This window comes from Amia ocellicauda, chromosome 11, assembly GCF_036373705.1.
Source record: "Amia ocellicauda isolate fAmiCal2 chromosome 11, fAmiCal2.hap1, whole genome shotgun sequence".
Lineage (NCBI taxonomy): Eukaryota > Metazoa > Chordata > Actinopteri > Amiiformes > Amiidae > Amia > Amia ocellicauda.
The window spans coordinates 34227800-34242755 of NC_089860.1; the positions used below are offsets into that span (position 1 = coordinate 34227800).

At 50.3% G+C, this 14956-nt stretch overlaps 1 protein-coding gene across 1 annotated transcript; it reads left to right on the forward strand.

The window, feature by feature from the left end:
- The first annotated feature begins 620 nt into the window (after positions 1–620).
- On the forward strand, positions 621–14506 carry ahdc1 (AT hook, DNA binding motif, containing 1). The gene is made up of 5 exons (XM_066717579.1): positions 621–955; positions 5837–5874; positions 6176–10846; positions 13039–13454; positions 13656–14506. The coding sequence occupies exon 3, from the start codon at positions 6664–6666 to the stop codon at positions 10780–10782; it is 4119 nt and encodes a 1372-aa protein (XP_066573676.1). The 5' UTR covers positions 621–955; positions 5837–5874; positions 6176–6663; the 3' UTR covers positions 10783–10846; positions 13039–13454; positions 13656–14506.
- The last annotated feature ends 450 nt before the right edge of the window (positions 14507–14956 follow it).

The following is a 14956-nucleotide window of genomic DNA, read 5'->3' on the forward strand; positions in this document are numbered from 1 at the left end:
ACACACAAAATAGAACGTGTGTGTGTGTGTGTGTGTGTGTGCCCCAGTCTGGGCAGACATCCTCCCTAGTTCAGAAATATCAAGGCTCTCAGGGTGGGAGTATTGCCTTATGCATCTCAATCCCATCTCCTTTGCTCCGACAAGACCAGCATTAATATGAGGAATACAATTATTTGGGGAAATAATAGCAACGGTTACTTTCCTTGCTCTTTCAGGCCATTTCCAGAGGGGAATCGCACACAAAGAATCTCTTAACATTCAAGAGATTTACCCAAGGATCCATTCTCTCATTCTTTTCCTCCTTCCCTTCTTTCATGCTCTTTGTTTTATATTTTCGGCGGTGGCAAACAACAGTAGAGAAAATTGACTCTCGTCGGCAATTCAAATCGATCATGGCAGGAGGAATTGATTTCAAAAGCAAGTCCCCCGAAGTTTTCTTTTTTCTTCGGAGGGAACAGTCTTTCCGAGGAGCTGTCGTAGTGACGTAGCGGGGAGGCGAGGCTTTTTCATTGGTCTCCAACCATCTCCACTCTCACGGTCTCCTGGATGATCCTGGCATCCGGACCCATTTTGTATCCACTTTGCACAACAGCACCTAACCACAATGTCCCCGAGACCTTTCTCTCCTAGACCATCAATGGACTTACAGACGAAGACCATCCACAGTGGATGTACGACCACATCGAGAAGCCAGATCATGCGAACGGTTGCCCAAGCTGTCTGCCGTCACTAACAACCCCCCCTCCCTCTCTCTCTGTCTGTCAGATGCCAGCTGCCGGCCACTCCAGGGCAGTGTTGTGGAGAACGGGGGCTGTGAGCCGGAGGCGCCCCCCGCGCTGTGCCAGGGCCCCCGTGCCTTCCTGCAGGGCAGCAGCGTGAGAGCCCACGAAGCGCTTAGCATCAGGGCCCCCCAGCGCAGAGAGCCAGGCGCCAACAGCAAGCACCCCCGCGCCAGGTGAGCGCTGCCATCTGACTCGCACGCACAGACTCTCACAGGGTAGTCATACACGCACACACGCACACACGGTGTCCATGGACTCTCACACCACTGACGAGAGCCCAAGCCTGTCCTTCACCTACTGTACTCAAGCGCCCACCAGCTGCCCTCTGCCATTTCCTTAACGCAGGACTATGGCCTGGCCAGGCAGCTGTGGATGTAGTCGACTCCCATGAGGCCGGTGTCCCTCTCTCTCTCTCTCTCTCCCTTTGCCTCACAAAGTGTGTAGGCCTCTAATCCCTCTCATCCAACCTGCCACAATCCCCAACCAATCACAACCAACTCTCCGACCAAATCCATCCATTTTTTTATTTTGCGTACTTTTTTCTCCCAGATTAAACAACTTCAAATAAAAATGTTACTTGCCTGTTATCTCATTAAAATAACGTTACATATGTTTTCTCTTTCCCATACCTTCTCGGCCTCTCACTTTACTTTTCCGATTGACAATTCCCGACTGAGAATATATTTCGCTGTGAAGAAAAGGCGTAAACATCGCTTTTGGAGATCAGCGTTTATTGGGAGTCAACGCCGCTGAGCGCTTTGAAAGTCATCCAGCGAGAGTCTTGAGTGGGACACGTAGCGATTTGTGTGTGTCTCCTAATAACGCTGACGACGTCCCGAGCACGCACTCCAGCCGTGATGCTCGGGAGCAGAGATGCACTCCTGTCAAAGTCAAACTTTCAGAGTTTAAACAGAGCGCTGGGGGGAGCTGTCTCATTCGGACAGGCGTAAAAGAAACGTTTACATATAGGGCGTCTTCCACTTCCCAGACGCTGTCGTGTTCGTTGCTGTGTGAAAACCCTCACCACTTTTTAGTCAACAAAACTGCAGACGTGCGTGTTCAGTTGTCGAGCAGTTTGTGGATTGAAATCAGCCGCTGGCCTGTGCTGGGCTCTGAGCAGCGGCCGGTGAAGCCCCTCAGAGACCCTCTGTGTGGAGGGCTTTTGCAGCATGAGCCACTCGGAAGCAGTCTGACAGAAACGCAGATCTGCAGATCCATCCTGATGCACCATTTCTTTCTCAAGCTCGAGAGAAGGAAAACAAATGGCTGCACATCTGTGCACACTGTGCCACTGCGGCAGTTATTCTCACGTGTAGCAGGAGGTGTCGGGGTCGGGACCTCTGGATACAATCCCGCACACGTAAACTACATACCGTAAGTGCTCCTAACCGTGGAGTAGAAGTGTTCTTATTCATGTATCTCTTTAGGCTTCCGACAAGCTGTTATTTTGCGTGAAGACAAACGCCTGACTTTTCAAATTCCTCTCTAGCAAACCTTTGTATCAGTTTTCTTTATTCAAAAGGTAGAAGTGATACACTTTTTCAGGTCCATTATAATTGTGTTATATCATGATTGTTGTACCACTTTCCAGAATATTTGTCAGGGTTTCTTTTTGGTGACCTGCCGTTGGAGAAAATAAACAAATGGAATGAAAATGTTTCTGTCTGACTATGAAGTAAGACCCACAGCTTGGAGTTTCGGGGCCCAGATTCGGGTGGACGGGGGAAGTGATGTGGTTGTGTTTCTGAATTGGTCCAGGGGTTGTCAGGAGAGTGGGGAGTGAGGCTGCGGTAAAAGCCATTATTTGGGTTAACATTTCCTGTTAAACACAGGGGAGTTTAAATAAGTAGATGTTTTTTTGTATGTGTTGGTATAAATAAATATTGAATAATAACAATAATCATTTTCATTATTGTTTTGAACATTGTAAGTTAGAGTTTGTAATATCATATACATCACCTTGAAGGCATTTGCGAATTAATCATCATCATAAATACATTATAAGGAAAAGATAAGACAAAAAGAGAGAAACAAACTAAACATCAGCTCAGCTCTAATCCACTGAGAAACTCCCGGCGCTGGCATGTTAGAAGAAGCAGACCAGACATAGGTATTGAATTTTACATTAAACACACACACACACTCACCCCCACGCACACGCACACGGACACACACACACACACACACACACACACACACACACACACACACACACGCAGTCACACAGACACACACACACAGTCACACACACTCACCCCCACGCACACACACACGGACACACACACACACGCAGTCACACACACACGCAGTCACACACACACATGCAGTCACACACACACAGTCACACACACACTCAGACACACGCAGACACACACACTGTCAAACTCACTCACATACAAACGGCGTTCAATCTCACAAGGTTGTCCCTGCTGTGCCCCGGCCCTGCGGTTCTGAGCAGGCCCGGGTGGAGTGATACCACAGGCTGCGGATGCACTTTGGGGGAACTGGGTTGTGTCTCAATGTCGGGGGTGGCTGCGCTCTTTACTTGACCTGCCGATGATGTATGTAAAGCAGACTCAATAAGAGAGAAGGAAAACAGCATTGTGGGAGGCAGAGCTGTGGTGAGAGGATGAGTGTGTGTGTGTGTGTGTGTGTGTGTGTGTGTGGGGGGGGGGGGGGCGCTCTCAGTGCCTGGGTCACAGTGGGAGCTCAGTGCAGGTTGTCGAGGTGAGTGTCTGTCTGCGAACGTGGCTCTGAGTGTCAGTGGGGAGTGGAGCTGGCAAACGCTATCGTTGGCACAGTGAGGGGTGCCCAGTGTGTTCCAGCAGGCTGGGGGGGGTGCTGTGATCATGTGACCAGCTCCCTGGCAGGGTTGACATCATAGGATCAGTTTCAGAGACGGGGGAGGACAGGAGACGGGGGGATGGGGGGCTGTAGAGATGAAGGGGGAAGGTAGACGGAGGGGGGGTTTGGGGAACAGCAGGAGTGTTCGAGAGAGTTCTGAAATTCTGCTGCAGATGTGGCTGTGTGTGTGTGTGTGTGTGTGTGTGTGTGTGTGTGTGTGTGTGTGTGTGTGTGTGTGTGTGTGTGTGTGTGTGTGTGTGCGTGCGTGCGTGCGTGCGTGCGTGCGTGTGTGCGTTTGAGGCAGGATGCTGGAGTAGTGTGGCAAGTGTGTGGCAGGGTATCTGTGGGAATGAGGGAGGGAGGGAGGGAGGGAGGGAGGAAGAACTGATGCACACTGCTGTTGGGTTTTATTCTGTATCAGTGTGTGCAATATCTGTGTGTGTGTTTGTCTCCATGTTTTTTATGGTCAGTTTTTGTTCATCCTGTTTGTGTTGCTGACGGCCGGAGTGTGTCTGTGCGTGTGTCTCCACTCAAGTATGTAATTGCATTCAGTAAACAGTATCAAGAGAAAGGAGGTAGTTGCTATCAACAAAACTGAAATAGTTTCTTTACTAAGACCAATTATAGTCATTCCGTGTAGGGTTTTGTGGATGGTAAATGAACACCTTTGTTGTGAGCATGTGTAGGTTCACGATTGTGTTTCTTACAATGTTACTGTCTTGACTTGATTTGCTTAAGAATTAAATCAGACTTTTGATGGCCAAGATAGACATTCAAACCACACACAGTCATATGGAGACTGTGTGTGCCCTCTCTGGCAGAGCACGCTAATGGCATTTGGAAAGTATCTCTCAACGCGTCCCCGAGTCTGAAGAGTCTGAGGACGCTTTGCTTCCTTCCAAATCAGCACATGTAAGGGGATCCAGGCACAGTTAACACTCGTCTGTGTGGCTATGTTGTGCATCTCTGTGATTGTCTCTGAACGTGCTGCATCCTATTGGTGACCGACAGTCCCAGACAAAGCCGTGTGAAAGAATATCAGTGAAAAGAAGTAATCGAGAGCTATATTACTTTTCTTTTTTTGCTATGTCATGAATAGGCCGTACATTTTTAGGCTGATCTCGACGTCTGTGATTGTGTGCCGCGGTGTCTGTGTCAGTGTGACTACCTCCACCCCCGATCGCTGTGTTCATTGTCACATAATTGATTAGTTTGTGGCCTTTGTTGTCCTGCGGACTGAAGAGCTTTTGCTGCTGGCCTCTAGTGGACAAACTGTAAAACTCCTCCACAAAGTTCCTGTGTCCTGCTGTTGTCTAAACCTGCTGAGGGCCAGCGGTGCCCCAGTCTCCCAGCCCGGTGCCATGGGGTGTGTGTCGGTCTTGCCTGCACACAGGGTCACACGGGGTCACATGGGTGTAAGACCGACGCATTCAGTGTCAGACACTCCATCACACATCGGATACACAGACTTCAGGTCTTTACACCGGCCGGAAAAACACCTTAGTTTCATACAACTTGGTAATCATCACATTTCTCCCGCATGTTGCTCGTCTCGGGAACAGCCGCACTTCACCCGTGGTCTTCACTGTCCTCTCAGGGACAAGGTGTGTGTGAGGATGTCTTCAAAATCACAATGGGGTATTTGCAAGGTTTTGAATTGGTCTCGCCCTCAGATTAATATCACGGTCTTGTCCGAGCCAGTAGTCAGGATGTGCAGAAAATAAGCAATGACACGCTTAACCCTCGCATAATCTTTTATTTAAATAATCGGCTACAAGGCATTCATTAAGGTGTAAGTCCTGACTGAGTTTAATTGCTCCTGAAAGGCACTCCGCAGACATGTCTTTAATAAGCAGGAATTATGGCTGTTTCTCATCATGACTCGCAGGCAGGCGCTGTGTTGAAGCTCGCTAAGAATTCAGATATATTTCCGTAGCTTTTGTATTGTATCTAGTTTGTAAGTCACCAGCACTTTTAAGTGTCTGCGCTGCTCAGATTGGCTCAATTACTAATTTCCAGATTGTTTTCTGTCTTTTTGTGTTCATAAGATAGACCATTTATTGTTTTGCAGGAACTACCACGACCAGTGCAGTCATTCTGTGGTATCCATTGCTCAGTCAACACCAGTCATCATAACTGTTGTCGATATGATCATTGTTGTTGTTGTTGTTGGTGAAAATGAACTAATGCCTGGTTTTGTTCCCCCTCAGGGAAGTCAAGTGCAATGGCAGTGAAAGCACAGGAGAAGGTAAACTCTTCTTATGATCTGATTTCAATTTAAATGTCACTAAAAACTTAATGATTCAACACTGTTGCGATATTAATATTAATGTTAGTGGCTTCACTAGATACTACTACAAAAATTGCTCCTCAACGTTCTATAGAATATCCCGGTCAAAGGAAGGAATATCATGGGATTGTGATTAGGGGAAGTACAGTGCTTATTTTGGCATCTGTTTAAACTTCTGATGAGTTATGAAACCGGTGTGGAAATGAACCAGACAATCATGAGGTCCTCACCATTGCTGTCATTGTGTTTCCCGCTGCAGATTCCTGTGTCAGCCTTCTAGACTCGCCAGTGATTAAGAGGGAGCACAAGCAGCCGACCCGACCCTGCTCTCCCCTCCCCAGCCTGGCCCCGAGCGCCGAGGGGGGCCGCAACTCCATTGAGCCGCCAAAGACTCCCGAGCTCGCCTGCCAGGGGAACGGCGACAGCCAGCTCAACGTGCTGCCCCAGGACGGGCCCGACGGGGAGCCTACGGGGGACCGCCTGGTTTCTCTGACCTGCACTCCACAGGGGGCCACTCCCGGCAACCCTGACACCCCTCAGAGGACAGGGGCCACCTGCTCCCTGGCTTGCTTGGAGGAGAAGGAGCAAGAGGCGACACAGGCCTTCAAACGCTTCCCCAGTGCCACCTTGCTCTCGCCCGGCAGGGGCAACAATATCGACGGTATCCTAACTTTGCTCCGCGCCAAGTGCGGCAACGGCAGGATCAACCTGTGCCCCGTGGTGCAGCTGAGTGACATCACTAAGGACATGAGCCGGCTCTCTGGGCGCCTGCGGTCCAGTGGGGTGCGGGTGGGCTGCGGTGCCTTGAGCGAGGACGACTGCATGGAGCTGGAGGGCCAGGGAGGCTGGGGGGAGAGCCCCGGGGCCGTGACCGGAGCCTCCCTCCACTACAGCTTCTTCTCCGCGCCCTCCTTGGCCAACGGACTATGCAGCCCAGGGGAGCGAATCCACAAGAGGCCCAAGATTGGACCAAGGCGGCGCAGACAGCCCGAGTCTAGGCCCATGGAGCAAACAGAACCCCAGCAGCAGCATTCAGAGCCAGGGTTAAAAATGGATCTTAACGAGGATGCACCAGCAGATCCCCTCGCAGACATACCGGACCAGCCCATTCCAGCCTGCCCTTTCAGCGAGACTGCAGCCCCTCTGGAGCCCCCGCCGTGTGAAGCCGACCCGGCTACCAACCAGCAGATCATCCCAGAATGCCTTCCCATCACGGCCACAAACACAGCAGCTCCCATCCCCACTGCCCAGGGAAACGCCGCGGCCGAGAAACAGAGTGCAGACTTCCGGCAGCAGCCCCCCATTCGTAGGGAGAGTCCGCTGGCTGGGACCCCTCCTGAGAGCGAGAGGAAGTACGCCCTGAGGAGCTCGGGGCGGCCCAGGTTTCCTTGCCATCTTAGAAAGTCATCCCGGCTGCGACGGGTGCTGGAAGATGACCCAAAGGAAGAAAAGCAAAGTTTCGACAAAGAGGACGCATCACTGGATGACTCCAGAGAGAAAGCAGTGGTGGAGAAAGCCTGGAAGAGCGAACGAATGATGGAGTCATTAGAGGAGAGGTGTGGTGAACAGGATGATCTTCAAGGCTTCAGTGAGACATCCCCTGGGTCTTACTCCACCTATAGGAAGGAGACTGAAATGGCTGCAACCCCGACCCGCGGCAAGCGGAAAGGGAAGTGTGTCGGCATCCGTAAGTTTGTGGTGAAAGTGGCTCGCATACCTGTCCACATGAGTCGACGTCACAAGAGCTACAAGATCTCCTCCATGGAGAGTCCAGCTGTGCAGGATGGGACCGGGGGGGGAGAGGAAGGCGAGGGAGTAAAGGGGCCACTGCGAGAGCCCACCGCTCTGCTGAAGATGAAGAACAATGGCAAGAATGTGATGGTGATGTTTCCACCCGGGGAGCTTCCAGTCATCCTAAAGAGGAGGCGAGGGCGGCCCCCCAAGCAGATCCCGCCTGGCCAGCCAGACCCTCGAGAGGTCAAGGCTGGAGAGGCAAAGAAACCTCGCCGCCGCCGGAGAGTGAAGCTGCCTTCCCCACAGCCATCCTATGTGGGGGACACCAATGATGCCAAAAGTGAATACGGAGATGTTCTTTCCAAGCTTGCCTTCCTCAACCGCCAGCCCCCAACCACTGGCCGATGTTCCCCCCCTCGCTGCTGGACCCCCAGTGACCCAGAGACCCTCCAGCAGCCACCCGAGAACCCCAGTATCTCCACCCTGCTGCACAGGCTCCAAGGCTTCAGGAGAAGGGGCGGCCGGGCTGGCTGCATGGGTGGGAGAGGTGGCCTCGCCGGCTCTGCTGAATCCTTCAAAAGGTCGTTCAGTGACTTCTTTGAGACCATTGGGAAGAAAAGGAAAGCCCCACCGACAGACCCCAATCATCCCCGCAAACGGGGAAAGCAGGCCGCAGCTGACATGTCCAATGCCCCGCCTGGAGAGAAGGTGGTTCGTAAGAGGCGCCCTCGTAAGAATGGCGTCTTAAAGGCAGGGCAGGCACAGCAAGATCAAGACTGGTCTTGCGAGAAAAGCTGGACCGGAAAAGCGGATGGAAGGGTCAGCCAATCCGAACGGGGCCTGGGCTACCAAGGGTCTAACTCTCCCCGAGGGTTTGGAGCCTGTGATCCTGGGAAGAGTGTCTTCTACTCCGCCCAAAACCAGAGTAACCAGGAGTCACAGGGACTCTTTGCTGGCTATTTCCGCTCCCTTCTGGATTCAGACGATTCTTCTGATCTCCTGGATTTCTCCCTTTCCAACCAAGCAGGCAGCCGCGGTGAGTCCCGAAAGACTGCAGGCTGCTACGAATCCGGAAGCCCTGCACCCAACCAGCGTTGGTCCCCTGCCTTCCCTAAAAGGTGCCCCAAAGCCAGCCCATCAAGCAACGAGGGGGCATCTCAGTCTGCCAATCCCCCCAGACCTACTTACCCACAAGGCAGCGGCTATAGCCTCTCGCAGACATCTCCCACTTCCTTTCAGAAAGCTGTCCCCCCTCTCTCGCTCTCCCGGTCCCCCAGCTCCCCTCACCCATCTGGCAGTTACCCACAGTATTCCGCCTACGGAAGTGGCTCCCAGGCCGGCAATAGTGCCGCCAGCACTGCCCTCCAGCCACACAAGCAGTACGAAGGGCAGAGGCTGAGCGACTGCAGCTTCTCCTATGGAGGAGGCAGCAGTAAGACGGCATCGGCGTCCCCCAGCAGCCACTGCAGCATGGGTTACGCCAGCCTCCAGACATCAAACACGCTAGGAAAGCGGGGATATGGATTCCCGAGCTCAGTGCACTCTGCTGTCGCCTCTCTGCGAGGAGACGGTCACATGGGAGCAGCTTCTCCGGGGGTTTTCATGACGACAAAGAACAGCCCCTTCCCTTCTTCTCAAGAGAGCTGCCGGCAGTACTCCGCAGCCCCCCACTGGAACTATAGACCCAATTACCAAGGTGGTGGCTGGAACACAGACATGTACGGTCAGCAGTATCCCGGCTCCTTCGACTATAACACTACCGGCGAACCCAAGGATATCTTAGACATCTCCAACTACACGCCCCAGAAGGTCAAGCAGCATTCCTTCTCCGAGACATTCTCCGAATCCTCCTCGGACAGCTCCCATTTGGGCCAGTCTGGTGCGCCGGGGGGATACAAGCAGCAGGAACCCCTGCCCTCCGGGGAGAACCAGTCCAGTCTCTCCAGTCTGGAGAAGCTGATGATGGACTGGAACGAGAGCTCCACGGGCCCCTCTTACAACTGGAACCAGAGCGTCCTCTTTCAAGGGGGCTCCAAGCCTGGTCGCGGGAGGAGGAAAAAGGCTGAACCCCAGGGAGAGGGTCATCACCTCGGGTTCCCTCCGGTCTCCTCTCCCTCCAGTTCCTCCTCACCCGTCCCCGGCCCTAAGCGGAGCGCCATGGGGGCCCGTCAGCCAAGGGGGTCTCGCGGCGGCTTCACCTCTTGCAGGCGGGAGCGTACCACGCTGGGGAAGCCCAAAGCCCAAAAGCCGAATGCCCAGCCTGCGTCTATGGCCCTTTTCCAGGACAGTCCAGACATGGCGGTGGACTATTACAGTGGTGACAGCAGCAGCATGTCCCCTCTTCCTGCCCAGAACCAAAGCTTTGGGCTGGGAGAGCGAGAGCAGTGTGAATACTCCAGCCCCTACTCAGTCAATCCGTCCACCCCGTCCTCAGAGGACAAATTCTCCCAGATGTTTCACAGCGAGGCGGCCTCCCTCTCCCCCGTGGTGGGTTTGCAGCCCGAGTCCACCAAGCCCTTCCAGTCACCTCCTTCCAAGCCCCCGCACACTTTTGCCGGCCCACCTAAGACCTTTTCCCCCAGCTGTTCCCCGACCCTGGCGTACAAGGAGAGCCCGATGCCCTGCGACACCAGGAGACTCCTCTCCTCCTGCGCTGCCCAGAGCCCCCACCGAGCCAGCAAGGACCTCTCCCAGTACGACTCCCCCAGCTACAGCGGCTCGCCGTACTGGTACCCCCAGGGCAGCTCCTTGGCGGGCAGCCCGCACCACTATGACAAGCGGGACGATTTCGCGGAGCGGGCAGGGGTCAGCCCCCAGCTCCTCGGCTCCATCTCCCTGGGCCGGACTGAGAAGGAGTCCCAGGAGATGGGCCGGGGGCTGTCCCTGAGGGCGGCTGCCCCCCCGTCTCCGTACCCTCCCATCCTGGCATCCTCGTGTGCCGCGACTCTGGACGCTTCCCCCCTTCCCGAAGAGCACAGCCTTCACATGCCCCCCGAGAGCTACCACCCCCGCTATCCGTCCTTCACCTCACATGGGCAGCTGGCGATGGGCACCCCGCTTCACCGAGGCGGAGTGCTGTGCCAGCTTCTCGACCAGCCCACAGAGGACACTTTCACCGTCACCAGCCTATAGGGACCGGGGTGGGGGGGGGGGGAGTAGGCACCGCTGCTGGCACAACACAAGGCTTTGTTTATAGGTAGGCAATCTCTCTTTCAATCGTTTACTTTTCCCTCTCCTTGTGCATGACTAAAGTGACTTATATCCCAGATTTGTTTTGGTGCAAATGAGCGATTTGCTATTTGGAATAGGATCTGGTTCTTGACACTGAATGGATCTGGTTCTTGACACTGAATTTATGGTCCCATCGTGTTTCTGAAGTGTAGGTCTTTGGTGTCTGTTATATTTATAGTCATGGAAGATATTAAACCACTATACAGATTCAAAACACACATCTGTATTTTTTTAATACATTTTCAATTCTAATATGTACAAATGTATGTCAACATGCTAGGTGTTTAATATGTATTTATAGCTATCAAACTATATAGCAATGAAATACATTAAATCAGTTTTATATTTAATAAACCATAATAATAAAACAATGAATACGAAATAAATAACAATTAATACGAAATAAAATATATATTCCTGGCTGATGTTGTGATAAAACCTACAGTCCCCCCCCACACTCACACACCCATAAAAATACCTCCGCAAACAATTAAAATAGTTTGGCTTGCCTGCGAACAGTAGAGCTGTTCTGTCTGCTATCACACATGAGGAGACAGCCGCTAGGAGTTTAAAAATTGGCCCGGGCTTCGGACTCCACGGGCTCAGATTCTGGTCGAGCCATTTGCCGTCTGACACCTTCGGGTTCCCTGTGGTTCCTTCTGTCTGGTAAAAGACGGGAGGGAGAGGAGATGAGATCCGGCGCAGGGTCTTTTACCTAATCTGCATCAGCGCCCCTTTTGGTGTCCTTCTGCTTGTAGGTCTATCAGGGGAGTAGTTTTCGATACGCAACCCCAGGAAGACCGGATCATATCTAAACACAACCCCAATTGTAACTCTCGGTTTACTACACACTCTGCAGATGCGTTTGCTTCACATCACAAGGCAGCTCCTGTAATTCCACTGAATGTAATAGTGAAGCTTTGAAATCTGCTGCTTCCAAAACCATCAGAGTGCTGAACTGGCAGATTGGGTTTTGGTTGCTTCCTTTTTTAAATTTCATTAAAGTACGACTGTCACTAGTCAGATAATGGGAACAGCTGATCAGTCTTCCTCACTTCCTGGGAGAGAGTTGATTAATAAACGAAAGGCCATCAGAAACTCTAAATTTGAGTACACAGAAGCAGATGCGGCTGTTTCAGATGCGGCTGTTTGCATTGAAAGGATGCCTCGTGGTAGTTCAGCAACAGTATGTGTTCTTACAAAGGATCTGTGCTCAGCTGTGTTGCTTCAGTTCAGAGGTGTCTAATACCTTTCCTGTTTCAAAGTGTCAAGTTATTATCATGTCCTAATCCTGGTGCTAAAACTGAATGCAGATGCGCGAGCGCCGGGCTGCTTGTCTTTTTTGTTTCGGCTTGTTGTTCCCTTTCGCTTGACACTTATTCTGACAGTTTTTCAGTTGGGTCTGATCTGTATTGTCCCACAGAGACATGTTGACTGACATGACTTATTCCTTCACCAAGAAAAGCGGAAATCAATTGAATTATTCCCGTATTAGAGACGCTAAAACGAAGGCACCTTAATGGGGAGATCACACAGAACATAAGAGCTATTGATTGTAATGACCTGCTTCTGCCCAATTACAGTAAAGGAGGGACTTCAGCTTTGGGTTTGATTGCCTGCCCACTGTGTTGCCAGGGACCCTCTTGCAAGTAATCATTTTTGTGAATCGATACCAGGCACTCTAATTACGGTTTAATTTTTTTTCCTTCAGTCATCGGCTCCTGGATTTGTAACCCCGTTAAGAGTATTTGTCCTGTAGCCAAGAAGTTGGAAGAAAGAAGAGACGATGCTTGATTTATAGGACTGAAATTACACGATTTAATTTTAAATTTAGTTTCAAATAGTGAAATGCAAACAGCCTACGTGAATGGTTTAGTGTCGAGTAAAATGTTTTCTTGTCGTTTCCTCACGACCAAATTGAATCTGTGAAAAGTGTCAGTGAGATGAGAGAATCATATTGACTGTGTTTACAAGCTGTTAAATAGTTTTTATGTCTGGTTACAATTTAAAATAATTGTATTCGTTTGGAAATGAAACAAGAATCCAAACAATTAAAAGCGCAAATCTCCAAAGCAGGAATATGTTAAATTGTATTGCTAATACAATATTAATTTAAATTATGACCAGTATTTAATCAGTATTCTCTCTCTCTTGCAGGTGCAACTGAAAAGAGGCTTTTACAGCAGATTTTTTTTTACATTTTTTCCTTTTATTTTTTTTTTTAAACGGAGAATGAATTCATCGAAGACGTTGTTTTGTTTTTTCTTTCTTTTTTCTAAGCAGTAGGGAAACTCGAACTTTGTCAGAGAACACACACACAATGGGCCCTTAGCAGTGACAATCAAAAGAAAGACAGAAAGAAAGAAAGAACGAAAGAAAAAAGGACAAGAAGAACGAGGAAACGTTTCAAACTCGAAAAAACACACCAACGAGTGAAGACACACCAGTTTGGGTGGAGTGGGGGGGCGGAGTGCGCCGTGTCTGGGAACCAGTGGGAACGGGAGATGGGAGACTTGGCGACGGACACATCCTGGCTCTGCCCATCTCGGCCGCTGTTGACTTCCAGAGCACAAGTGAGTCCGGATCTCTGAGGCGTGTAGTCGGGCCCAACGCGGTGCCGCCAAGCCGGGCCTGGATCTCACACGCAACACGAGCCCGGGCTTGATTTCCAGCCGAGTTCATGTTGAATATCACATTCCAGCACCAGTTCATCGTGATATTACTGTGGGGTTGTTGTATTTTGTTGTCAACTCCTCTCTCTCTCTCTCCTGTAGTTCTTCCACTGGGCAGAACTCCCCTTCCCATCATCCTCTGCAGCGTGAGTAAAGTCCTTCAGTCAGCACCGATTGAGCCTGGCAACCAGAGCCTGCACCCCCCCCCCCCAACCTCCTCCTCTCCTCCTCTCCTCCCCCCTCCCTCCGTCACACGCGTGTCAGAGCCGTGGACTGCAGCTGTACAGTTCATGTGATACCAGCATATGTACATAGACTTCAGAATACAACGAAAAAAACACACACAAAAAACACACGAAAAAAACAAGAAAAGAGGAAAAAACACAGGACAAAGAAACGGTTATTATTAAGAAAATATGCACTGAAATGATTATTTACGTGAAAAGAAAAATATGGAAAGGGTTTATGACATATTTATTGTACATAACTGTTTTATTTTAATCTATGTATGGCATATCACGTTTTATCCATCAGATGTGGTTTTGTGGTGTGATTTTTGGCATGTTTTCTTTTTATATAGTTTTTCTTTAAAAAAATTAAATAAAATAAAATGCTGTGCGCACCCCAAAGAAATTGATTTATATATCTATATCTCTATAGATGGATATATATATATAAGGAAGAACAACAAATATTTCTAAATGATTTTTTATGATGATAACTGTTGAACTCCCCCTTTCTCTCCCTGTCTGTTGTGTAAAGCGATTTTTCTGTGTTGAGGTGATGAATCTCAGGGTGTAGACTGGACTTGTTCTTTTCTTTTTCTGTTCTTTTTTCTTTTCCGAACTCTCAATGTGTTGTAAGGTGGTTTGTGCGATGGAATATTGTATTGTCTGTTACATATCATACATCTGCCGTGCATATATTTAAATACACATTCAATTGAGACCATTGCTAAATAAAGTCTGTTGTGTTTCCTTCGGGGGGCGTGGGGGTGGTAGCCCGTGTTATTCTGGCCCGGGGGGGTCCTCGAGGGTCTCGGCTTTTGATTGACTTAATCAGTCTTCCTGTTTGCTCCTGAGTGTCTCACATGTGCTACAGCTGGTATTGAAAATGCATCTGGTTCAAAGTACCCTCACCTGCGATAATATTTGGAGGTTGAAGATGATTGAATCGACAGCTGACAACACCTGTTCCCTGAACCCCCATCCGTCTCCATCTTTTCTTCACTATTTCTCTCTCCAAAATGTTTTTTTTTTTCCTGTGAACTACTGGTTACAATAGGGGGGTCTGTCCTCATCCAGCTGACCAATCAAATCAATCAAATAAAAAGCAGGTGTCAGTGAATCTCTTTGCGTTGCCCGGCTCCATCCATCTGAGGGTCACAGACTCCGTTATTAGTT